Source organism: Rhinolophus ferrumequinum, chromosome 4, assembly GCF_004115265.2.
Source record: "Rhinolophus ferrumequinum isolate MPI-CBG mRhiFer1 chromosome 4, mRhiFer1_v1.p, whole genome shotgun sequence".
NCBI lineage: Eukaryota > Metazoa > Chordata > Mammalia > Chiroptera > Rhinolophidae > Rhinolophus > Rhinolophus ferrumequinum.
Genome location: NC_046287.1, coordinates 28,124,726 through 28,152,362, shown reverse-complemented (window position 1 = coordinate 28,152,362; position 27,637 = coordinate 28,124,726). Strand labels below are relative to the sequence as shown.

The following is a 27,637-nucleotide window of genomic DNA, read 5'->3' as shown; positions in this document are numbered from 1 at the left end:
AAAGATATACAAGTAGCAGAGTCAGGATCCAAATCCCAGCCGGTCAGAGCCTTTGGCTACTTCCTAGACTCTTACAACAGAATGAGCCCTTGCAGCAGCTTCTGCATTGTTCAGACTACTAACTCCACCAGCCTTTAGCTGCCTCTATGCCTGTGTCTTGCCTCTGACCCTTAGGAAATTAGGGTTGGGCAGGGGGGCTTCCTGTTCAACACCGAGCTTGTAACTGTGCTGAAATATCAGGACAGGAATTTAGCCTAACATACTTATTGGATACTTACTTTGTGCAAGGTTCTAAATTAGGGGCTGAGGAAGACACAAAGATAAATGAGAAGCTCTGAGGGAGCTTATAAAATAATTGAAGAAACAAGACAAATACAAAAATTGTTTGACAGAGTTACTCACTGTACTAAAATACTATGATTCCCCATGGCAGTCCTTTATCCCTATGTTTTCATTTTCTCTTTTGCTCTTTTTATTTTGTAATCAGAGTGACATCCATCAACCATTTAAAGCCTCAGATGAAATGCAGTCCTTCAGCATTGCCTCCCCTCTAGGTAACTAGAATTAATTTACTTCCCTACTTCTCAAAATACTAAATAGGGCTGCTTTTTTTTTTTTTTTTAAGAGAAGGATGTTCAAAGAAGAGGTACAGACATAAGAAGAGTTAGTAAATAGATAAAGAATATGGTATTGGGATGACAGGACTTAATCATTTTTGTCAGGGGTATACATTTATACTCTTCCAATTGAATCAAAAGGCTAAAACTAACAGGAATCGGGGTGCACTGGCACATGTATTTCTAGAGCATTTACTTAGTATTGGTCAGTAAAATAGCTTGGAAAAGGGGACTCAGCAAATGTTACATTTTTATAGATCACAATAAGATCTTTGGTACATACGCCATTTCCAGATGTTATACATAGTCACAATCATAGTTTCCGGTCATAATATAGAATTATCTTTAGTAATTTAAATCTGGGAAGAAAAAGGTAAACCACTAAGTGACCACTGTCAAGAGATAAGACTGAACTTTTATGGTGAGTGTGGAGTCAACAAAACAATATTTAAGAAAAGTATTATTGTGTTAAGATTTTGGCTCTGGTGTAAATGCTGAGAACAAGAATTTAGGAATGACTGGCTTGTGGATACGCTCATATCTGTGAATTCTACTTTCACAGAAAAAAAAGGATGCACTAAATTATACCTGTCTTTTGTAATCAAAAGCTATTTTAAACAGACTTAAATCCTACAGACAAAAATTGCAAAATAATAGCACCTAAGGGACTTCTATTTCAGTTGGCTTTCTCTGCCTTGAATTCTGAATTAACTAGCACTATTCACGGTAAATCTGCATGTTGGCAGCACACGCTTTTGGGGAAGGGGAACAGGAGAATGTAACATTCATTTTCAGTCGGTGGGTACATTCCCTTTTTTTTTTTTTTTTAGGTCCCAGTTCTCCCACCTGAAGGGAACCCGTTACCTGAAGCCGAATGCCTGCAGTTGACAGCCTGCCTACCACTTTCCTTACTCTTCCTCAAGCTGCTGGTAAAATCCGGAGAAGTGGATTTCTTTCAGATTCTGTAAGGCTCAACCCCGAGGCTGAGGGAGTGGTGGAGAAGAGGGGGTAGGGAGGGAAAAGGGCTGGAGTGACTGAGCATGTGCGAGGTGTGGCGCATGCCCAGTGCGGCCGGTAGCTTCCCATTGCGGGCAGCTCCGGCGGTGGCAGCGGTGGTGGCGGCGGCGGCAGCGGCGGCACCGCCTCCTCCTCACACTCCGGAGGTGGCGGGGTTAGATGAGCGGCCCCAGTAGCGGCGAGGGCGGTGCGGGGGGGAGGAGGAAGAGAAGGAGGAGGAGATCGCTGTCTTTGTAGTCTCCCTGCTGCGGGAGCGAGAGGCCACCGCCGGAGCCGTCGTCGTTGGAAAAGGGCTGTGTGTGTGCGCGCGCGTGTCTGCCTGCCCGGCCCGTGGGGACGAGGCAGTCGTGGCGGCGGCGAGGATGATGATGTGCGCAGCGACTGCCTCCCCCGCCGCCGCCTCCTCGGGGCCCGGCGGGGACGGATTCTTCCCAGCCGCCACCATCTCTTCCTCCCCGGCGCCGGGGGCGCTGTTCATGCCGGTTCCCGAGGGCTCCGTGGCTGCCGCGGGGCTGGGGCTGGGGCTGCCGACCGCGGACTCTCGGGGTCACTACCAGCTGCTGCTGTCAGGCCGGGCCCTGGCCGACCGCTACCGGAGGATTTACACCGCTGCGCTCAGTGACAGGGACCAGGGGGGCGGCAGCGCTGGACACTCGGCCTCCAGGTGCGTCTCCGGGTGCCCTTCCTTGCGCCACATGGGGCATGTGCGTGCTCCCGTGCGCGTCTGCGTGTGTGTGTGTGTGTGTGTGTGTGTGTGTGTGTGTGTGTGTGTGTGTCTACGTACTTATTTACTGAGCTGTCTTCCAGCAAGCGCTTGATGCTGAATGGTAGAAGCACTTACTGAGATAGGAGGGTGCGGTGGCTTCAGTTTCTGCTCTAAATATGTGTGCCTGGCTTTGTGTGTGTGTGTGTGTGTTGGGGGGACGGGTTAGTGAGGGTGGGAGGGTAGCATGTGATGTTAGAAAAGGTGATGGTTCGGGTCGTCATGACACGTGTGTGTATTGTTGAGGAAGGAGGAGGAATGGATAGTGGGTTAGAGAAGGTAATACGAGAAGAGAATTTGCAAGAGTGGTCAGGGAAGTGGCGTTTCCAGTCTCTGCCGCAATTGTATTTGCACGTATTTCTCACCCCCCCAACCCCCATGACATTCCATCCTCCCCTTTCCATCGCCCTTAAAAAATCTGCCTTTCACTTAAGGGAGCAATGGTGTAGGTTAAAGATAGTGTCATTCATATACATACATAAATATATACGTATACACGTGTATATATATATACGTATATACATATATATGTGTATATACATATATATATATATATATATTTTTTTTTTCCCCATCAGGCTGTCGATTAGGCATGGGGTTTCAATTTAAGAGAAAAAAGGATGCAGATGGCAATTTATGTGGATGTGAAAGGTGTCTGATACGTATTTTTATAGTTGTACTTTGATAACTGGACCTTTAGTCTTCTGGAAATGCCATTGCAATTGCTCTTATGTTCTGATGTTCCATCAGCCATTTCCCTTCATCTTGTGTTCTATTTCCTCTGTCACTTATAGGTTCTAGAGGAGAGGGGGTTTTGTGGGAAAAAGGGCAACACTGAAGAACTTCAGAATATGACAGCTGTATAGTGTTCAACTGCCACCAACTAGAAAATTTGAGTAGCTCCTGGATCTCTTCCAGGCTCACTACACCTTCAGTTTCTTTGATGTAGGAGATGATAAATCACTTTCATTTTCTTTTTCTTAATATATGGGTGTCTTTTTGCTAAGTGCTCTTCTATTGTGTGTGTGTGTGTGTCCATGCCCTTACATGCCACACACCCCGAAGGATGGTGACTGACTTGTTTCACCAGCTTGGCTTTGACAGTGGTAATTGGGAATTGGCATCATCTTTTTTCTCACAGCTTCTTAAAATACACGGGGAAATGGGGAAAGCATAGTAGGATTTTGTTAAATGTTACAGCGTTTACTGTATTTACTGAATGCAGTTTGTCAGGTAATAACCAGCTGTCATTTTCTTCTATTAGTGAAAGAGGGTAGGCTTAAGTCAGGTATTTGGTATTTTACCAGTATGTATTGTGGCTCTTATCTCTTAGAGAGAGTTGTAAAGGTGGAGCTTTGTTCACAGTTTTTCTGGGTAAACCAGTCTCCTCATGTCTGTAATTCAGGATTGGGCACATGAGTAGTTTAATCATATGGATATAAATGTGTATAACAGCCTTTTGCTATCTAAGCTGAAGGCCACAATGACACAAGTCTGTTTCTTCCTCATGTTTTAAAAAATAGCACAAAACCTCATTAGACAGTTTGCTCTGATAATTAGCTATAATTGTGAGCTGTGAGTCTCTAAATCATGGTACTGTAGGTACATCTTTACAAAGAATTTGAATTTATTAATACTTTGTATGTTGTTTCCAGAGTTATGCAGTATTTGTGACTGGTATATTTCCATTTTAACTTTTTACTACTAGTGCAGTAGTACCATTTCTGTGTGTCTAGAATTATATTAACAGTTTCAGGCAAAATTAATATAGATTAACCACGTATATAAAAGTTGGGGCTGATTCTTAGTTTTTGGCCCATTTTTGCAAGCTGCCAATTAAAATTAATGAATTAGTTCAAGTATTTGAAGAGGTACTTACGGAAACCGGCCTTAAGTTGTATAATATTGCTGTCTACTGCTTCTTCAGAACATGATTTTTTATTCTCATTCACATTATTTTTTCTAAGTCTTAGCCTGCAACTCTTCTTTATTGAAAATTTGCTGAAGAATTCAATCATATTTCTTACTAAATGTGATGGGACAGTGGAGCTAGGCTTTAGGTTCTGAATGAAGATTATTAGTTGTACAGGGGCACCAGCTGAGTTAGGGGAGCAGATGTGATCTTTCAAGGACAGATAATGGAGCAAGAATAGAAGATGAAGCTTTCGCGAGCATCAAGTTTAAAAGTATGAGAAAAAGGAAACAGTGAAGGAAGCTGAAAAGAAGATAAAAATGCTAAGAAGAGAACCATGGGATGGATAGTAGCACCTCTGGTCCTGAGAAAGTGGATTGAAAGTCCTCAGTGTTGTTAAATGCTGAAGAAAGTGAGAACACTTTCCAGGTCACTGATGACTTTTGAGGAAGTGGTCACAGTAGAGAGTGTGGTGAGGACTCAGTGGGAGATGTTAGGCAGGGCTGAGGGAAGGATATTCAAGTACAGAGAGGCGGGTAGGAAACGCTCAGTAAGTGGAGAAGGAGAAATTAAAGACGTGAGAGGGGGATGATTGATGGGGAGAAGACAAAGGGAGATTTCAGGGGCAGGTTCAAGGTGACAGACGGGTGTAAAGGCTAGCCATTGAGGAAAGTTAGGAACTAGTCTTCTTTTAACATGGAAGGGGAGGAGGTGAGTATTTATAAATATAAGACTAGGAATTTATTGAGGATAAGAATCATATCCTATTTATTTTGGTAATTGAAATATCCAGCACAATATTTGGCATCCATTCGGTAAATATCAAGTGCCCACTGTAAGCTACACACTGTTTTAAGTGCAGAACACGATAGACAAGGTCTCTATTCTCTTGGAACTTACACTCGTTGGGAGAAATAAACAACTGATAATATCAGGTAATGATAAGTAATTATGAAGAACATAAAACCAATCATATGATAGACGATTTGTAGTGGGGGGTCGGGACAGGTCTCTTTGGGAATTGACATTTAAGTTGAATCAGAATGATGAGAAGGCAGGTCTAGAGGAAGAGTCTCTTAGGGAATGGGAAAGGCTCGGGGGTCGGAACACTCTTGTGTTCAAGGAACAAAAGGCAAGTCAGTTATCAGTCAGTGTTGAATGAATTAATTAGCATGGGTTGTGTTTTAGGTGTACAGTAGAGAAGTTGAGTGGTTCAAGTCTAATGGAGTTCATGACTTTGATGGCATTCTAGTGAATTGGTTAAGAGCTTAGACTCTGAAGTTCTACTGGTTTAAATCTAGGCTCTGCTACTTTTTAGCTGTTTGACTTTGGGTTTGTTACATAAGTTCTGTGCCTCATTTTTTTTTAATTGAGATATAATTGGCATCTAACATTGGTTTCAGGTGTACAACATGGTCATTTCATTTTTGTGTATGTTGTGAAATGGTCACTACAGTAAGTCTAGTTAACATCCATCAGCACAAATAATTACAATTTTTTTTCTTGTGATGAAAACTTAGAAGATGTACTCTCAGCACTTTCAGACACACAATACTGTATTATTAACTATAGTCACCATGCTGTACATTGCATCCCTGTGACTTCCTTATTTTATAAGTGGAGGTTTGTACCTTTTGACCATCTTCATCTATTTTGCCCAACCTCCCCTTCTGCTAATCTGTTCTCTGTATCTATGAGTTTGTTTTTTAGATTTCACATTTAAGTGAGGTCATAGGGTATTTTGTCTCTGTCTGACTTATTTCATGCCCTCAAGATCTATCAATGGTGTTGCAAATGGTAAGATTTCCTTCTTTTTATGGCTGAATAATATTCCATTGTACATATGTACACCACATTTTCTTTATCCATTCATCCATCGATTGGCACTTAGGTTGCTTCCGTGTCTTGGCTTTTGTAAATAATGCTGCAGAGAACATGGGGTGAGGGGCTGGGCAGATGTTGTGTTTTCATTTGGGTATTTGGATAAATACCCAGAAGTAGAATTGCTGGATCATGTGTTATTCCAGTTTTTTGGGGATCCTCCATACTCTTTTTCATAGTGGCTGCACCAATTTACATTCCCACCAGCAGAGCACAAGGGTTCCCTTTTCTCCACATCCGAACTAACGCTTGTTATCTCTTACGTTTTTTGATAACAGCCATTCTAATAGGTATGAAGTGATATCTCACTGTGTGGTTTTCCTTTTCATTTCCCTGGTGATGAATGATGTTGAACACCTTTTCATGTACCTGTTGGCCATTTGTATATCTTCTTTGGAATTTTTTAATTGGATTGTTTGTTTTTTTGTTATTGAGTTGAATGAGTGTGTGTATGTATGTGTGTGTTGTGTGTGCGTAATATTATGTATATAATATTTCAGGTATTAACTCCTTATCAGATATACTTGCAAATATTCTCTCCCATTCTGTAGGTTGCCTTTGCATTTTGTTGATGGCTTTCCTTGCTGTGCAGAAGCTTTTTAGTTTGTTGTAGTCCCACTTATTTATTTTGCTTTTGTTTATACCTCAGTTTTCTTATATGTAGAATGGAGAATGAATCCATATATGTAAAGTGCGTGGCACGTTAAGTGCTACTAAATATTAGTTATTGATTTCTGCTGAGAGTGAGTGGGCGATGGAGTTTGGGGACTTAAAGAGAAGGCAAGGATCATGTCTTGCTCTTATTTTTGGTCTCAGTGATCGTTAACTGTGGAGATAACTATTTCATTTAGTCAGTGACTGAATAAATACATTTTTGTATGAATGAACCAATCACAATTGGAACATTCACTTGGGGAAAGGGATTGATAGGAAATGAATAAAGGAATATTTGATCAGTTCTGTGTGTGCATGGCAGTATAACGTTGCACTTGGAAAGAACTGGAGCCCAGTGGCTAAATCTGCTCTGGAGGCAGAATGAGTGCCTTAGTTCAAATCCCAGTTCTACCTTTTTCTGTCTTAAGTTGGGCAAGCTGATTAGTATTCCTTTGTCTCCTTCTGTGCTTATAACCTTATCGGGTTATTGAAAGGACATTGTGCCTGTACATGGTAAGTGCTCATTAAAGTTAGCTGCTGCTCTTGCTATCATTTATTATTAAAGCTACAAATTCAAAATTCCAATCAGCATGATATTGTATGTTTTTCCACTCCAAAGAGAAATGGAAAAAACTGCTAGTTGAGTTGATTCAAAGTTGAAGTGTGATTGAAGGTTAAAGAAAAAAAGAAAGTGAAGGAAGGTTTTTGGTGACACGATTGACCACATGGTAAAAAGAAAAGTGCTGCAGGAAAGGAACTGAGAGATTGGGAGATAATGAGGGGCAGGGTATCTGGGTTGAAGTGGTGGAAGAACAGTGCTCATAGAAACAATAGAGGAGATTGTGGTGAAAGGGCGGAATTGCTTTTTTTCTCTAAGCTAAGTTCCTTAGTTCCTTCAGCTTCTTTATCTGTTATTAGAAATGGTATTTGAGCACATCCTTCAGATGCGTGGGATTTTGGTTATAAGAGGTTAAGTAGTCAGTCAATCTAACAAAAGCTCAGGGATTACTCCTTGGCGTACGTAACCATTGGCCCAATAAAGATGTATAAGACAATGTTTGTACACTTCAGTTTATTGTCTGGTTGGGGAAGATGAAAGGTATAAAGGCAGGTACTGATAAAAGTGTTAAATGAAATCACTAAGAAAGCATAGTGTATTATGACAAAGCGATGGTATTCTGAGCTGGTGCAAAAGCAAGCGCAAGAGGTGAGACAGGAGAAAGCACAGTTTTTGTGCAGGTAATGGTAAGAATTCTGTAGCAGAGCTCCTGGGTGGGTTGAATTCTCAGCAGCTCTGCTATGCCAGTGTCAGTGCTCTGGTTAGAAATGAATGGGGACACTGATTCTTAGGACGGAACATCTGAGTTGATGCATTTAAAAACCTTGAAAGCCCAAATTCCCTTGAGCCATGTGGGCTTACAGAAGCGGCCCTCTTCTTCTGGCTAGAGGGTAGTTGCGTGAAGAGTGTGCTGTTCCTACTACCCCCCGTCTATGTCTATTCTCCTCTGCCCTACTGGCTGTCACCAAACCAATAATTAGAGTTAAGTGGTTAAAACCTTTTGGGAGGTGCTGGGCCTGCTAAGGGAGGAAAGGGACTTCATGTATGTGCTTGTGCATGTGTGTGCACGCACGCTCGCACACACACACACACACACACTCACACACACACACAGATTCTTGAAGGCTTACAGAGTGTTTGATCCCCCAGCACAAGGTCCCACATAACATCTTTGCAAAGTAAGAGACCCATTTTATAGCAAAGGAGGACGTATGGGATCCATGTTTCCCATCATGTACCACCCCACCCAGAAGCTTTTGACCTGATAGAGCAGTAAAACAAAACAGTCTTTTGATGGCACAACTGATGCTGAAAACCTGGAATTTGGACAGGGTACCCTGCAAGGACGAGGTGCCATCCTCCAGGATGTCCTTGCAGGGTATCCGTGTTCCCAGTGGGAAGAACACACGCAGATGGTCGTGGCTCCATTTAGCGTCACTGTCAGTGATCCACAGGGAACTTATGCTTCCTGTCCCTGTAGCTCTGCGTACCAGGGATTACAACGTCCTGGTTCTTAGAAGGGAATCATTCCAGCAGAAGACACTGTAAGAGTCCTGTTACATGTTAAGGCACAGCCACTGCTGGGACTTGGCGCTCCTTTTCCAAGGAAAGGAGTCGCCATTTTGACGGGGCTAATGTGCCTAATTATCGGGCGGAGGTAGGGCTGCTGCTCCCAGTGGAGCTTGGGCGTTTGGCACACAGGTAAGCTGCTAGGTGTCTCTTCGTACTTCCTTGTCCAGTTTTGATGTAAATGGACATGAGAAAGGCCTGATGACCACCTCGCAAGATCAGTCACCTGGACCAGCAAAAAGGCTAGCAAAGATGAAGGGAATCTAGAATGGCTAACAAAGAGGTTGTGACTATAATTTTGGCCTTGAGATTATCTGAAACTAGTGGGGCCTGGGTCAGGGTAGGGAGGGCTGTGGTTTGTCCTGCTTTACTTCCTCTGGAAAGTTTCTCTAGGAAATGAGAGTAACCAGAATTATGGAGGAGCTTTATTAGAAGCAAGTGGATCTTACTAGTGTAGTAGGTGGACTGTAACAGGTGCTGTGGATTAATTATAATAGTTGTTTTGTAGATTCTCTGGGATGTTCTATATAATCATATTATCATTCTTTCTGATGTCCAGATACCCCCACTCTACCCCCACATTTATTTTAATGACAAGAACTTCCATAATAATACTGACTAGAAGTAGTAAAAGTTGCATTCTTCCTTGTTCCTAATCTGAGGGGGAAACAATTACAAATTATTCTTTCGGTCTTTCAGTATTAAGTATGATAGTAGCCATACGTATTTTGATAGCCTTTGCCAGTTTGAGGAAGTTATTTACTATTCCTACTTTGCTGACACTTTTTTTTAATCCCAAGTGTGTTTTGAGTTTTGTTAAATGATTTTTCTGCATTTTTTGAAATGATCATATATTAAGAGAATAAAATAAAAAAATTAGTTAGTTTTTGAATGTTAAGTCAACCTTGCATTCCTGGGATAAAATCTCCTCGTATGTGGTATATTGTTAAATTTGATTTGCTAATATTTTGTTAAAAATTTTGGGGTGTAATCCCTTCTCCTGTATTTTTAAAAGGTTTGCATGAGATTGGTCTTATTGTTTTTTCTTGAATATTTAATAGAATTCACCAGGGGTACCATCTGGTCCTGGAATTTCCTTTTAGGGAAGCTTTTGACAAATTCAGTTTCTTTAATAGATATAAGGATAGTCAGATTTTTTGTTACTTCTCTTGCCAATTTTGGCAACTTGTGTTTTTTTTTTTTTGAACGGTTTGCCCATTTCATCATTTCATCTAAATTGTTGAAATTTTTGGCATAACATTGTTTATAACATTTTTTTCTTATTCTTTGAAATGTGTGTGAGATCTGTGATGATCATTTCTTTTTCATTCCTTGTGATGGTGTTTTCTCTTTTGTCCTTGATCAGCCTGGCTAGATGTTTGTCAGTTTTATTTTTAAGTTCAAAAAACCAACTTTTGGCTTTGTTAACTTTCTCTATTGATCTGTTTTCTATTTCATTAACTTTCTCTCATTATAATTTAATTCTGCTTGCTTTGAGTTAGCTTTGCTATTTTTCATAGTTTCTTACAGTAGAATCTTAGATCATTGATTGTCGATTTTTTTTGTCTTCTAACATAAGTATTTAAAGCTGTGAATTTTTATCTAAGCATTGCTTTAGTTGCATCCCACAAATTTTGATAGTCTGTATTCTTTGTCACTTAGTTTAAAGTATTTTCTAATTTTCCTTGTTATTTCAGCTTTGATCTGTGCATTGTTTAAAATTATTTTATTTAAACCAGATATTTAGGGTTTTCTAATATATGTTATTGTAATTTATAATGCACATGTTGTGTGATTTTCTAATTTTTTAAATTTATTGAAATTTGCTTTATCTCCCAGGATGTGTTCTGCCTTAGTGATTGTACCATGTGCACTTGAAAAGAATGTGTGTTCTGCCATTTGTGCATGTAGAGTTTTTTTTTTTGTTTGTTTGTTTTTAAGATTTTATTGGAGAAGGGGAACAGGACTTTATTGGGGAACAGAGTGTACTTCCAGGACTTTTTTCCAAGTCAAGTTGTTGTCCTTTCAATCTTAGTTGTGGAGGGTGCCGTTCAGCGTCAGGTTGTTGTCCTTTCAGTCTTAGTTGTGGAGGGCGCAGCTCAGCTCCAGGTCCAGTTGCCGTTGCTAATTGCAGGGGGCACAGCCCACCATCCCTTGCGGGAGTCGAACCGGCAACCTTGTGGTTGAGAGGACGTGCTCCAACCAACTGAGCCATCCAGGAGCTCAGTGGCAGCTCAGCTCAAGGTGCCGTGTTCAATCTTAGTTGCAGGGGTCGCTGCCCACCATCCCTTGCGGGACTCGAGGAATCGAACTGGCAACCTTGTGGTTGAGAGCCCGTGCTCCAACCAACAACCGAGCCATCCGGGAGGCAGCTCAGCTCAATGTGCCGTGTTCAATCTTAGTTGCAGGGGGCAGAGCCCACCATCCCTTGCGGGACTCAAGGAATTGAATTGGCAACCTTGTGGTTGAGAGCCCACTGGCCCATGTGGGAATCAAGCCGGCAGCCTTCGGAGTTAGGAGCACGGAGCTCTAACCACCTGAGCCACCGGACCGGCCCCGCATGTAGAGTTTTTTAATTGTCAGTAGTTAACAGTGTTATTTTGATCTTTTGACAGTGTTATTTGGATCTTTTATGTGTGTAATAATTTTTTATATAGTCCTAACAGTTGCTGGGAGAAGGGTATTAAAAATATTCCACTCTAACTGTGGGTTTGCATTGTCCCTTTAATTTTGTCAGTTTTGCTACATATACTTTGGGGCTCTGCTGTTAGGTACATATACGTTTAAAATTGTTAAAACTTCCTGTGAATTTAAAAAAATTAATTATGATACATCTCTCTTTATCTGCAGTAATACTCTTTGTCTTGAACTTATTTTATTTGATGTCAAAATAGCCTCTTCAGCCTTCTTCAGCTTACTGTTTGCATGGTAAATTTTTTCCCATACATTTACTTATTAGCTCTATCTGCAATTTTATTCTTAAAGTTTCTCTTCTTTGGATAGCATGTGTAGGATTCTGCTGGTTTTTGTTTGTTTGTTGTTTTTGTTTGTTTGTTTGTTTTTTACTTAGTCAATCTTTGCCTTTTATTTGGAGAGTTTAGACCATTAATATTTAATGTAATTAAATATTGATATCGTTGGCTTTAGGTCTACCATTATATTGTCTTCTGTTTTCCTCTTTGTTTTGCATTTGTCTCTTCTTATTTTTCTACCTCCTTTTGGATTATATTTTAGTATTCCATCTTAATATATCTATTGGCCTTTTTGGCTTTATCTTTTTATTTTTTAATGAATGCCCTAAGGATTGCAATATATGCCTAATCTTTTACAATCTACTTAGAGTTACTGTTGTACTGCTTCATTTAAAAATAGAGAAACCTTGCAATCATATAGATCTTTTTTTTTTCCCCTCTGCAACTTCCCCCGCACCCCTGACCAAACCCCATACAAAATTTATGTTATAGTTGTTACCATGTTTCCCTGAAAATCAGACTTAGCCGGCCAGTCAGTTCTAATGCGTCTTTTGGAGCAAAAATTAATATAATACCAGGTATAATATAACAGAATAGAATACCAGGTATAATATAATATAATATACTGGGTATAATATAATATAATACCGGATCTTACATTAGTTTTTGCTCCAAAATACGCATTAGAGCTCATTGTCCGGCTAGGTCTTATTTTCGGGGAAACACGGTATGTGTGTTACGGCTGCATACTTTGCAAACCTTGACATGCAGTATTATAGTTTGCTGTTAACAGTCCTATATGTTTTAAAGAACTTAAAGGAAAAAAATGGTATTTTATGTTTACCTATATATTTATTATTTCTGTTCTTTATTCCTGAAATAATACATTTCCTTTCAGCCTAAAGTACTTACTTTCGCGTTTCTTATATAGCAGTCTGCTGGGGATAAACTCCATTTGTCTTCATCTGAGAATGTCTTTATTTTGCTTTCATTCCTAAAGGATATTTTAGGTGGACATAGAATTCTGAGTAGACACTTGTTTCCTTTCAGCATTTTAATAATTTTCCACTCTTCTGGTTTTTTTTAAATTAGTTTCAGGTATACAAAGCAATGTAATAGTTAGCTTTTTATACCCCTCACAAAGTTATAGCCTCTCTCCATCTACTACCCTCTGACATCGTATATAGCTGTTACAATACCATCGACTGTATTCCCTATGCTGCACTCCACATCCCATCACCATATATATATACACACACACATATATATTTAATTATAGTTGACATTCAGTATTATTCAGCTTCAGCTACAGGTGTACAGCACAGTGGTCAGGCATCTACACAGTCTATGACGTGATCCCCCTGATAAGTCCAGTGCCCGTCTGGCACCGTGCATAATCTTTATAACATTGTTGATTATAGAATATTGTAAGTGAAATAAGTCAAACTGAGAAAGACAAATACCATATGATTTCATTTATATGTGGAATCTAAAGAACGGAATAAATGAACAGACGAAACAGAAACAGACTCAGATAAGGAAAAAAAAACCTGATGGTTACTAGATGGGAGGGGGATGAGGATGGGGGAGAGAAGGTGAAGGAATTAGAAAGTAAAAATTATTAGTCACAGTGTTGTCACGGGGATGTGAAATACAGTTTGGGGAATATAATTCACTGTCTTTTTACCATTATGACTTTTGATGAGAAGCTTTGGTAATTTGAATCTTATTCCCCTCTATATAGTATGTCATTTTTCTCTATCTGCTTTCAAGAATATTGCCTTTGTTTTTGGTTTTCAGCAGTTTGATTTGATGTGTCTAGTCATTATTTTCTTTGAGTTTTATCCTTTTTGGAGAATGCTCAGCTTCTTGAATCTGGAAATTTGTCTTCCACCAAATTTGGGATGCTTTCTGCCATTGTTTCGTAAAATACTCTGCCCTAGTTTCTTTTTTATTTCTAAGATTCCATTGATAATATGGTAAAACTTTTGAGATAGTCTCACAAGTCTCTGACTATTCATTTTTCCTTCTGTCAATTTTTTTTCTCTTGTTCTTCAGATTGGATCATTCTTATTGATTCATTATCAAGCTTATAGAATTTTTTTCTCTGTCGTCACCATTCTCTTATAGAGGCCATCCAGTGAATTTTTTAATTTCACATATTGTATTGTTCAGTTTCAAAATTTACATTTAGTTCGTTTTTTAAATAATTTGTCTTCTGAGAACTTTTTTCCATTCAGTTCAAGTGTGTTTGCCTTTACTTGATAGATATTTGTAGTAGTTGCTTTAAAAGTGTTGTTGGATAGTTATATCTGGATCATCTCAGGGTTGGCACCTGTTAATTGTTTCTTTCCTTAAAATTGATCACATTTTTCTTGCTTTTTGCATTGTGAGAATTTTGAATTTTATTTTGGACATTGTGAACGTTATGTTTTGTAAACTCTGTGGCTTATAATTCTCTGGAGAATGGGAATTTTTATTGTTTCTTTTAGCAGACTATCAACCCATTTAAGTTCAAATGGCAAATGTACTCTTGCCTTCTGTGAGTGGTGGTTCAAATTTCAGTTCAGTTCTCAGAGCCTTTGCTATGTTGCTACAGGTCTGTCCCATACCTGTACAGCCCCAAAGTAGTGCAAAACTTGTGTCGGTGTATAGACAATTAGAGAATCCCTTTCCCCATTCCAGGGTTTCTTTCACATTCTCTGGCAGGCAGGAGCTCCTTTCCCCAATTCCTGTGGCCAGAAAATAGGGTTTCTCTTGGAGTTTTAATTTCTGGGTTATTGCTCTGTATGAAGTGATGGCCTCCTGGCCTTGGGACAAAGCTGTTAGGGAAAAGGGGGGAAAAGCGCTGGGAAGCTCACTTTTCTAAGTTTGACCCTCCCCTGCAATCTGCTTGTTTGCTTCCCAGAGTCCTCAAGTCATTTCCTCCCTCCTTTCCTCCCTCCCTTTCTTCCTCCCACTCTGCCTTCTTTCCTCCCTCCCCTCTCCCCCTTCGCTCCTCCTCCCTCCCCCTTCCTGTCCTCCCTTCATTCCCCCCTCTTTCGTTCCTTTTGTATTTTGTCCACATTTTTAAATTGTAAACAGTGGGAAATATAGGCTGTACTTGGGTTGATGCCATCGTATGATAACCAGATTTTTTTCTCTGGCTGCTTTTAAGATTTTTCTCTTTTCTCTTTGATTTTTGGTAATTTGACTACACTGTGCCTAAATATGTTGTGTGTGTGTGTGTGTGTGTGTGTGTGTGTGTGTGTGTGTATCCCATGCTTGGTGTTCATTGAACTTCTTAGATCTGTGTGATTTTATTTAATTTGCACATTTTGGCTTTTATTGCCTCTAATATTATCTCAAACCCAGCCTCTTATTTCCTTCTGGGAATCCAGTTATACACATATGAGACTGCTTGATATGGGTGAGGCGTCAGCAGACTTGCTTTGTGAAGGGCCAGATAGTAAATACTTTAGGCTTTGCAGGCAGTATGGTCTCTGTTGCCCCTGTTCAACTCTGTTGTTGAAGCGTAAAAGCAGCCATAGACAATATGTAAACAGATGAGCATGGCTGTGTTCCAATATAATGTATTTACAAAAATAGGTGGCAGGCTAGGGGTGGCCGGATGGCTCAGTTGGTTAGAATGTGAGCTCTGAACAACAGGGATGCTGGCTCGATTCCCACATGGGCCGGTGAGCTGCGCCCTCCACATTGAAGGCTGCGAGCTGCCACTGAGCTGCCGCTGAGCTTCCAGAGGGGCGGCCGGATGACTCAGTTGGTTAGAGAGTGAGCTCTCAATAACAAGGTTGCGGGTTCAATTCCCGCATGGGATGGTGGGCTGCGCTCTCTGCAACTAAGATTGAAAAAACGGTGACTAGACTTGGAGCCAAGCTGCGTCCTCCACAACTAGATTGAAGAACAGAGACTTAGAGCTGGTGGGCCCTGGAGAAACACAACTGTTCCCCAATATTCCCCAATAAAATAAAATTAAAAAAAAAAGAAATAGGTGGCAGGCTAGATTTGGACTACAGGATGTAGTTTGCTGACTCCTGAGGTGGGCAGCGGTAGTTGCTGGAGCTATAATACATTGTGAATTCTGGGGTAAAATCAAAGGAAGTGCAAAACACAAGTATTGGCAATAACTAAAGTGTGGGGAACGGGAAATAAGCATGAGAGTGTGAGAGAAAAGATTAGAAAGCTATGTTAGGACCAGGTTATTATTCTGTTTCAGCTTTTGCTCTATTTGAACAGTAGTGTATCTCTAGTATCATTGTAGAGGATAAAAAGCAGGGCTGCCATTAAAGAAGCAATTGCAGTAGTTTTAACGTATGATAATGCAACCCAAGAAAAGTCAGTAGGAACAGATGAAATAGAATGGATTTGAGAGACATTTGGTGTTAGAAGGATGAAGGAAGAATGTTAAGTCTAGCAGCTAACTGGATTTCAAGTATAGAAATAATGCCTTTCCTCTAGATCAGGGGTGTCCAAACTTTTTTCAACGTTTTTCACCAAGGGCCATATGCGTAAAATACACAAACAGCCGGGCCACTCACTCGAGGTGAAGTACGTATTGCCTCACCTGGTTTATTTAAGTAAACTAAATATATTTTTGGGATTTGCTGCGGGCCAATAAAAAATGGATCGCGGGCCGCAGTTGGCCCGCGGGCTGCAGTTTGGACACCCCTCGTCTAGATAGTTAGGGAGGAAGAACTAGTTTTTCAAGAGTCCATTCTGGGTACCCTTTTCTGCAAATATTCTTTCTTCGTTATTTCAGTCAGTTCTGTGATTTAATTGTTACCTAAATGTTTTTGACTTCCTGGTCTGTGATTTGTAGGTAAAACTTTGCCCTAGACGTGTATTTTGCAAAGTCTGTTGGGAGTTTCAATCCTGTCTCAAGTAGATTATGTTCAGTCTGTTCACAGGCTCCTCATGAATGTACTGTCACTTACAAACTGCCCCTTTTTCTGTAGGTCAGCTGGCAGGAGTCTGAGACATCAACTTGAAGTTGGCAGGAAGGGATCATAATGACCTAACACCCACTCACTCGCTCCCACCTTTTTGCCAGACGGCAAGGAGGAGTCACATTTCAGTAGGAAAGTGAATTGATGGTGGATGGAGAAGGGAGTAGAGTATTTAGAAATTAGCGATTAAAGGAAAAGAGGGAAAGAAGGAAACAAAGAATGACTTCATCTTTTGGATGAGACGCTGTAGGAGATGTTCTTAGTGTTCTACCCATATGTCTTCGGCGTTCATCTCTCCACTGTCTGCTTACGTCTATGACTTTCTGCCTGAGAACTTTCTTACTGGCCGCAGAGACACACTGTGTGTAGGGCAAATCAGAAAAGCCAGAGAGTTAATGTCTTCAGAAAGGCCTTCAACTGGTCATGGATGAGGAAGCGGTCAATAAATACCTCATTTTTCTTATCCTTCAGTTGGGACGACTGCGCCATCTTCTACACCATCTGCCTGAGTTCTCCAGTAGGGCCGTGCTCTAGCTGCCCATCTTAAGATACCCGGCTTAATAATGCACTCTTTCTTGCCTGCCTTCCCTTCCCTATCTCACTTCTGCTTCCCCCTACCCATGTTTTTCCTGAATCGCCTCTCAAAACAACTTCTTGGACTTGAATCAAGTCTGCTTCTGGAAATCCAAACCAAGGCAGACACTTTAGTTCAACACAGTAATAATAAAAAATACAATTTCTTTAGCTCTTACTAAATACCTAGCATAACTTTAAGCGCCTCATAATCCAATGGGAGAGGTACTCTTTTATCCTGTTTTACAGATGAAACAACTGAGGCACAGAGAAGTTAAGTAACTTTCCCAAGATTACAGAGCTAATAAAGGACAGAATGTGCATTTGAACCTAGGCTGTTTGCCTGTAAATTCCGTACTCTTTTTAACTTAGACTGAGGGAAAGGGTAGGCATGATGGACAAAAAGGGGAGAATGGGGTTAATTAATGGAGTTAGGCCTTGTAGAGATCAAAGTTCATTGAGAAAAGTAAAGGGAATATGTTCCTGATGGTGTCTCCGTTTTAGCATGTAAGTAGAGGGTCAGATTATCTGTCATGAGCTAAATGGGTGGTTGGGGGCATTGCACTGACTAAGAGAGGTTGTCGATTTTCATGGTGGGGATTTTCATTTGTTGTTAAAGAACATAGCTGGCTCTACACAAGCATTCTGATGATGTTTATGAATTCTCAATACCATGTTTCCCCGAAAATAAGACCTAGCCAGACAGTCAGCTCTAGTGCATCTTTTGGAGCAAAAATTAATGTAAGATCTGATCTTATTTTACTATAATATAAGACCCGGTCTTATATAATCTAATAATATAATATAATACCCAGTCATAATATAATATAATATAATATAATATAATATGATATGATATGATATGATATGATATGATATAATACCCAGTCTTATATAATAATATACCATAAGACCGGGTCTTATATTAATTTTTGCTCCAAAAAGACGCATTAGAGCTGATGGTTGGCTAAATCTTATTTTCGGGGAAACGCGGTAGCTATTGTTGTTTAGGGTTGTTATAGCTTATTGAAAACGAGGTTTGTAAGTTACCAATATAGAAATAAATATGAACAGCTAACTCTCATGAGTTGTAATATGGATATACTAAAGATTTAAGGGACAAGAAAAGAAAGTAAAAGGAGCTAGTAAGACTGAAAAGGAATCCTCAACAAAAGTAGAAGGAACACTGAAAATAGGGGTTGTTCTACAAGATGGGGAATTCAAGACAGCCAACAAAAAATGTGTGGTATTAAGAAGTCTCATACACTTCTAGGAGTTTGATAGTGAGGGCCTGAAAAAGTTCTACACTGTTTTTCATCAAGAAATTTAGTGATAAAGAGGAATAGGGAAGTCACTTAACTTTTTTTTCTTTTTTCTCGTTTGGAGGAGGCCAGTTAGAAGCCATAGAAAAAAGAGAGAGATTAAAGAGTGAACAAAGAGAGGATTTAAGTGGTTGAGCCAAATTCCAAGGATGGTGGATGTGATGGGGTCCAGTGCATTCGGAAGGGTCAGGCTATCTCTCTTGGGATGGGGGGCATCGAAGGAAGAGGTTTCAGATCGGGAAAAAGTCTCAGGGACACATTTGCAACGTTTTTATCTTTCTACGCTGAATTTAGCTATTTTCAATTCTCTGTTCACCTGTGTCTAGTGTATACTAAACCTACTTATTGAGTCTTTAGTTTCAGTTATTATATTTTTTATGCGTTGGAGTTTGATTTGATTCTTTTTTTTACGTGTGCTGTGTTCTCAGTAATCTGCAGATATTTCAAAGCTGGTCTTTTATTTCTTTGAATTTGGTAAGCTGTGTCTGAAAATTCCATCTGAAGTCTGGGTGTCTGCTTCTACTAGTTCTCAGCCGTGGTGCCTTGTGTTGCTTGTATCTGTGTGCCTGGTTATTTTACTACGAACTCTCCTTATCTTCGTGGTGGCTCTCTGAAGCCTGGCATGAATAGATGGTCTTCAGAAAGTTTTCCAGTTGTTTCATTGCTTCAATTTTCCTCCCCTACTTAGGCCATGTGTACCTTAGAGTATAAATCTGCGTGGTCTAAAGTCATAACTTTGCAGAGATTTCTTCCCTCACTTTCGACTCCACCCTCCTCCTCCCCCACCCCCGTGTCCCCCAACCCGTCCAACCTCTTTTCCTTTTCTCTGCCTACTGCCAAAGGTAGCTTTATTCATAGTTCTTACCTCTACCCCCTACCCCCTTTTGAAGACTTCCAAATAAGACCAAGAGACTGAAACTATATAGGGAATCAGTTTGCGTCTTTCCCTTAGATCAACTTGAACTGTTGAAAATCTCTTTTCTTGTTACTAATTATCAGCCTAGGTTAAGTAAGTAAGTTTTCTACCTGGTAAACAGCCTACTGTTTCTCCTGATTTATTCAGTGATGCTTGAACACAATGATGAGAGTATCATCCATTGCATTAATGACACAGGAGAAATCAGTCTAGCTTCCATAGAAAAGCTTCAGTTTACATACGGTATTTTACAAATTAGTTGATTTTTAAAAAATTGGTGTTGTATTTAGTTGATAATTCACTTATTAATTCCTTATTTGTGGGTTGTTTGGCATTTTCCATAAATATAGTTATATTATCTACAAATAAAAGAGCTTTATTTTTTCTTTTCAACCATTATGACTTTTATTTCTTTTACTTGACTTAATTTAGTAAAAAAGAAGTGGTGATAGTGTAAGCCCTTAATGTTTTTATCCCATACTTAGTGGAAGTATTTAATTTTTCATCATTAACATTTTAAGTATAATTAAGTATAATGTTAGCTGTAGGTTTTATTGTAGATACTCTTTATCAGATTAAGTAACTTTTCCTACTTTACTGAGATATATCATCACAAATAGATGTTGAGTTTTATAAAATACTTTTTCTGCTTCTGTTGAAATGATCATATTTCCTCCTTATTTTGTTATTCTTTTTTCTTTTCTTTTTAAATTAAAGTTTATTGAGGTGACAATTGTTAGTAAAGTTACATAGATTTCAGGTGTACAATTCTTAATACATCATCTATATCTCACATTGTGTGTTCACTACCCAGAGTCAGTTCTCCTTCCATCCTTTGACCCCGTATACTCTCTTCTAGAGTCCATTTTCCTGGTCTCTTACCATCTGGTAACCGCTAAACTATTATTGGTGTCTATGAGTTTTTGTTTCGTTATTTGTCTTGTTTCTTTGTTGCTTTCAGTTTTATATTCCACATATCAAGAAATCATGTGGTTCTCAACTTTTTCTGTCTGAGGTATTTCGTCTAGCATAATAATCTCAAGATCTATCCATGTTGTCTCAAATGGCACTATTTTATCTTTTCTTATGGCAGAGTAGTATTCCATTGTGTATATATACCACATCTTCTTTATCTAATCATCTATTGAAGGACACTTTGGTGGTTTCCTTGTCTTGGCCACCGTAAAATATTTGAACATTTCATATAAAAGGAATCATACAGGTTTTGACCTTTGGTGGCCTTTTTTTTTGACATAATGTTTTCAGGGTTCATCCATATTGTAGCATGTGTCTACCTACCTCATTTCTTTTTATGGCAGAATACGTAATATTTCATTATATGGATGTATCACATTTTGTTTACCCATTCATTGACTGATGAACATTTGGGTTTCCACTTTTTGGCTATGTAGTGTTTTTGCTTCCATATTCATGGGAGATAGTGGCCTGAAATTTTCTTACTTTGAAATACCTTTTTCAAATTTTGATATCAGAGTTATGCTAGCCTCATAGAGTGATTTGGGAAATGTTTCTTCATTTTATATTCTCTGGATGAGTCAGTCTAAGATTGGTATTGTTTGGAAGAATGTACTAATAAATTTTTTAAATGTTTGGAGGAATTCACTGGCAAAGCCATCTAGGTCTAGAGTTTTCTTTGTGGGAAGGTTTTGATTAAAGATTCAGTTTCTTTAACAGACATGTCTTCAGATGTGGTATTTTTTTTCCTTGTTAGGTGTTGGCAAGTTACATTTTTGAAGGAATTTGTCTATCTTATTTAAGTTGGAAATTTATGGGTAGATCTGTAGTGATATCTCCTGTCTTATTTCTCATATGGGTAATTTGCAGTTTTATTTTTTCCTGGCTGATCTTGTTAGATATTTATTACATTTATTAATCTTTTCAGAGAACCAATTTTGGCTCCTTGATTTTCTCTGTTGAATGTCTGGTCTCTATTTCATTGATATCTGCTCTTATTTTGTACTTTTCCTCTCTTTACATTCTTTACATTTAATTTGCAATTTTTTTCTTAAGTTGTAAGCCTGTATCATTTACTTTCAAACTTTCTTTTTTCATTATATGCATTTATATATATGCAAAATGCTATATATTTCCCCAAAGCACTACTTTGGATGCGTTCCATAAGTTTTGATATGTCATATTTCATTTTCATTTAATTGAAAATATTTCTAATTTCCATTGTAACTTTCTATAGCTCCTTGACCCATAATTTATTTAGAAATCTGTTGTTTCAGATTTCCCAACATTTGGGAATTTTTTAGTTTTCTTTCTGCTGATCTCTAGTTTAATTTTTCTATAATCACAGTACTTGGAAATTTGTTGAGACTCGGTCTGTGGTCCAACATATTGTCTATTTTGGTAAGTATTCTATATGCATTAAAAAAGAATGTGCATTCCGCAGTTGTTGGATGTGTTTTTCTATGTATGCCAGTTAGGTCATGTTGATTAATTACTTTAAAATTTTTTCTATGTCCATGCTATTTTGTCCTCTCCTTATTCTATCAATTAGAAGAGATGCTAAAATCTGATTTTTTATGAATGTCTTTTCTCTTATACTCCCAATTTTGCTTCATATATTTTGAAGCTATGTTATTAATAGATGCGTTCAAATTTAGGACTGTTATATTTTCTTTTGAATTGACCCTTTTAGCATTATGAAATGCTTTACTCATCTCTAATAATACTTCTAGCCTTAAAAATTACTTTATCAAGTATCACTATAGCCCCAGCTTTTTTGGGGAGGCCAGTAAGTATCTTCAAGATATAGCTTCTCTAGTCCTTTTACGTTTTAGTCTGTGTCCTTTTATTTAAAATTTTGACATAGTAATTATTAAAGGAAGACTTTCCTTTTGTATTTCTTGTAGTATTGGTATAGTGACAATGAATTATGTCAGCTTTTGTGGGTGTAAAAAGATCTCTATTTTCGTCTTAATTTTTAAAGGATATTTTTGATAGGTGTATAATTCTGGGTTGCTAGGTTTTTTGTTTTTTTTTTATGTCCTCAGCACTTTTCAATTCAAAGAATGGAAGCGATCAGTCTTATTGTTGTTCCTCTGAGTGTATCTTTTTGCTCTGGCTGCTTTTAACATTTTCTCTTTATCCTTTGTTTCAGCAGTTTGACCATACCTAGCTTTTGGTGTGCCTAGGTATGGTTTTCTTTGCATTTTACTACTTGAGAGTTCCCTGAATTTCTTGAATTTCAGAGCTGTCTTTCCTCATTTTTATAAAATTGTATTAATTATCTCTTCACATATTGCTTTTGTTCCATTCTTTTTTTCTCTCTTTGTCTTAGATGACAAATACACGACTATGAGACCATTTGACTGTGTCTCACATCTCATATTCTCTGTTTTGTTCATCCCATTCTGTTCTCTGTGCTTGGAGTTTAGGAATTTTCTCTTGGCCTGTCAGCAAGACCATGGATTCTGTTTTCCTCTGGTCTGTTCTCTTATAATCATCTGACAAGTTCTTAATTTCAGGTATTTATTTTTCAGAAAATCCACTTGGCTTTTTTTTTCTTTCCTTAATATTAGGTTGGTGCAAACATAATTGTGGTTTTTACAGTTATTTTTAACCTTTCAAACTGCAATTAGTTTTGCACCAACCTAATAGATTATATTGAAAATTATGTCATTTCATCTATTTTTTTTCATCACTGTATCTACTTCAGGTTCTTGCCTCCTCACTTCAATATCTGGGTTATCTTGAGTTTGCCTAATTGTGTGGTTTTTCTCTTGATTATGTGTCACCTTAATTTGTTGCTGTCTCTTAATATGTTTATTGCGTACCTAACATCGTGTGTAAAAGGACAACATTTTTTCCATATGATGTTACTTTCTTCCAGAGAGCTTTGCTCTTTGCTGTGTTAGACAAATAGGATGAGGTGTTGACCACTTCAGTCCAATCAGGGATGAAGTAGACTTCTCCCTCTACTGGAATTCTGTCTTCTAAATCAATACTGGGAGACTGGGAAATCGACCCTGACCTGTTGGCCTAGCCTCCCTATCCTCTTCAGTGCCCTGTCATTACACAGATGCACCATGGGGAAAACTGGCCACATATTTGGGGCTTTTCTAGATTCCAGTCTTTCATTCCAACTCCTGCAGACATCTAAAAGCATCAGTGGTTTCCGGTTTCCTTTAGCAGAGTTCCTCTGTTTAAGCCAAGCTCAGTCTTCACTTGAACCTGAACTCTGCAGATGCCCCCATGGAAGAAAATGCCCATGGTCTGGGCTCACGTTGGAAGTGTTCTTCCACCCCAGGATTTGTAGTTTATCTACTACTTAACTGCTTCCGAAGCTTTATTACGTTAGTCTAGTTTTTGAAGGGAGAGCAGTGGCTCGCTCCTCTCTAGTATCTTACATTAGGGAAGTGGAAGTCAGAGGTCAGGAGTTTATCTTTGCAAAAAGAAAAGGGAGATAATTTTAAAGTGCTTATTTGTATAAGCATAGTGATGTTTTAAATAGTTTTATCTGTGTTGCATACTAATAGTTATATATTTTTTTTCTTTCTGATATGAGCGTGCGCTAAACTAGGAGTTAGCAAACTCAAACTATGGTCCACAGACCAAATTGGCACAATTCTTGTTTTCGTGTGGCCTGTAAACTAAGAATGGTTTTTAGATTTTTAAAAAGGTTTTTAGATTATTTAAAAGTTAAAAAAAAAGAAGAAAAATGTTTTGTGGCACGTGAAGATTATATGAAATTCAAATTTCCGTGTCCAGAAATCAAGTTTTATTGTAATATAGCCACACTCCTCTGTCGATGTGTTGTCTGTGGCTGCTGTTTTGCTGTGACGGTTGGGTAGTTGCCCAGAGATCCTATGGCCTGAAAAGCGTGAAATATTTAGTGTTTGGTCCTTTACAGAAAAACAAAACAAAAACGGCCTACTCTTGCCTTAGACCATAGATTCAGGACTTTTCTTATCTCATTACTAAGGGAAATTAAACAAAGGATTGAAATCCTCTTATTCCTGAAGTTCTTTGAATTTGGACTTATTAAAATTCTAGCATTTTAGAGTTAAAAGGAACCTCCGAGATAATCTCTTTAATCTTGTTACTTTACAAATGAAGAAACATTCAGAGTGAGAGAGGTTTTTAAATAAAATTACGACTGAATTTTGTTTTGTTAGAAAACAGACTTGGTAATAAGCTGATAGAGAAACTAATGATCTATATCATCCAACAACTTGCAAAATTTATTTGTTCTCATATTGCAGAAATATTTGGTTTTCCTTACACAATGGTAGCTATTAAGAATATTTCTTGTTCGGAATTTTTAAAGTAAATATTTTAAAATAAATATTTAAAGCACATTAATAACCTTTGCCTTTCATTACCTCCCATAATTATTTCAAATCTCATGGGTATGGGGTTCTTTTTGTGAAAAGAGTAAAAATTTTATATGATCAATTCCAGACATTCTTTGTTAAGCTCCTGTTTGATAAAGGATTTAAAGTCCTAAATCATCAGAAATTCCAACATGAATTACTGATGTGTAAGGTTGGTTTCTGGAGTTTTTCTTTTCTTTTATCTATCTGTCCTCAGATGTTATGAAAAGTTTATTTAAGTTTAGTTCTCAAATGAAGTCATATGATGGGATGTTCTATTACTAACTAATAGCATTTTTTCCTAATGTTGAATATAAAGTTTCTTTATGTAATTTTTAATTTATTGCCGGCTGTGTTTGACAACCCTCTACTTCTAAAAGTAGTCACATCAACAAAAACACAGTAAAATCAACTTGTGGGGATTTGGGGAAAGCTGATTCTTTAACTGATCTGTATTCAAGGAATGGTGGGTTCAGGTTCATTTAAAATGTTATAACTAATTAAATGCCAAATATGGAGAAATAAGTATTTTAGGAATATTAGGAATACATATAAAGTCATTTGAACTTTAAAGAAGGATATGAAACAAAGCAGACAAAAGTATTGGTGTAAACTTGTGAAAATCTAAGTCCGTGATAATTAGCCTTCAGGAAATTCATCTTAATTTGGATTTGTGTATTATGTTTCTCTGAAGTTTGGTTTTGAGTGGACCTTGATGTTTTTCTTAAGTTGTATAAAGGGGCTAACCTTTTAGTAGTTACATACTCCTGTTGCTCAAATAACTGATTTCACTCAAGTAAACTTTAGTATAAAGGGAGGTTGGTTTCCTAAGCCATATATGAGAAATACTCATTGCCTTTCATGAATTTGTTTACCCGATATTTCTTGAACATTCGTGGTGTGTCAGACACGACGCAGGTGCTGAAAGTAAAGAGTTGAAATAGACATTCTTCATGCTCTCACATTGCTCGTAGTTGAATAGGTTGGGTAACCAGGTATATCTGTTCATGTGTAGCATTTGGTAACTATTGACCACTCTCTTTCTCTTTACTTCTGGACCATACTATTCGGAGGAAATCTCATCCACGTGCATGATTTCCATTACCGCCTTTGCACCAAAATCTGCTAAAATAATCCTGGGGTAATTCCTTAATAGACATTTCTGGCTAGATATCCTTTAATGTATTGGTGTATCTATGGATCTATCCTTGGTCCTCTGCTTGTTTTTCTCTGAGTAAGACTTGTAGCTATAGCTGTGAACTCCTTCTTTTCTGCCTTTCCTCTCTCCTTCCTCCTACTTTCTCTTTTTCTCAAAATAGTATTGAGTACCTTTTTCCAGGCACTTTTCTGGGCAAAGATGTTAGAACAGTGAACAAGGAAGGCATGGCCTCTGCATTCTTGGAGCATACAGCTTAGTGAGGGAATGATGCGTGAAACAAGTAATCCCATACCTAATTACAGTTTAGGTATTAAACTGTACACATGAAACACAAGTATACATGAAATGAGAGTGTATATTAGGGAAACTAACCCAGTCTGGGACATTCCTGAATAAGTGACGCTTATACTGGGACATCAAAGATGAATAGTGGTTAGCAGGAGAAGATGAGGGAGAGAATTCCAGGCAGAGGAAGAACCTTTGTGAAAGCTCCTAAAGAGCTTAGCAGGTTCAAACACTTGAAAGGATGTCCTTGTGGCTGGAGTATGATGAACAAGTTGCAGACGGGTATAAAATGAGGCAGCAGAGACTGGCAGAGGTCAGATCTTGGTAGAGGATCTTTTAAATGATGGCAGTGCTTTTGGACTTTATCCTAAGAGAATTGAGAAGATACTAAGAGTTTGAAGTGGGGAATTGCCTATTTAGATTTCTATTTTAAAAAGTTGGCTTGGGGGGCGGCCGATTAGCTCAGTTGGTTTGAGCGTGATGCGTGTAACACCAGGGTTGCCGGTTTGATCCCCGCATGGGCCATTGTGAGCTGTGTCCTCCACAATTAGATTGAAACAACTACTTGGAGCTGATAGGTCCTGGAAAAACACACTTAAAATAAATAAAAGTTAAAAAAAAAAAGGAGACTTGTGTTATGTGAAGAATGGATTGAAGAAAGGCAAATGTGAAAGTGCAGAAATGAGTTAAGCTTTTGCAGTGATCCAGTCAGAAGGTAGTAACTTGGATTATTATCATCACAGAAATAGAAATGATGTAGACAGATTCAAGAACTAGTTATGAGACAATCGACAAGATTTTGTGATTATTTTGGTTTAGGGAGTGAAGCTGAAGGAAATGTCCAGGATAAAATTTTCATATGCTTATTCACATCTGTCTTGTTTATATTTTATTTATCTTGAACTCAAACAGCTTCAAAATTGAACCCACTTTTTTCCTTTCACAAACCAATTATTCCCCTTCCTTATTTTTGAGAGTGGAATCTCTACCGCCAAGTCAGCTAGCCTTGCAACTTTTTTTTGGTCACAGCTTCCACTGAGTTAGTTACCGAGTGTTAAGGACTTGACCTCCGTAGAAGCATCTAGTCTCTTGCTCCGCCCTTCTCCTCTTTCTCTTTCTTTACCCCCCTTTTCCTTGTTCTGTCTTT

General features: G+C 38.5%; 1 protein-coding gene across 11 annotated transcripts in view; it reads left to right on the top strand.

Moving 5' to 3' along the window:
• Nucleotides 1–1,693: 1,693 nt before the first annotated feature.
• The window catches only part of MYCBP2 (MYC binding protein 2), a 248,084-nt gene continuing 222,140 nt past the window's right edge, over nucleotides 1,694–27,637 (top strand). For 7 of the 11 annotated variants that reach the window (XM_033105215.1, XM_033105218.1, XM_033105213.1 and 4 more), the window contains exon 1: nucleotides 1,726–2,298. In XM_033105215.1, coding sequence (XP_032961106.1) covers nucleotides 1,997–2,298 — 302 coding nt within the window. In that variant the 5' untranslated portion in view covers nucleotides 1,726–1,996. Of the gene's footprint in view, nucleotides 2,299–27,637 lie in introns of all 11 variants that reach the window. The other 4 variants (XM_033105217.1, XM_033105221.1, XM_033105219.1 and 1 more) reach the window with 3 other exon arrangements.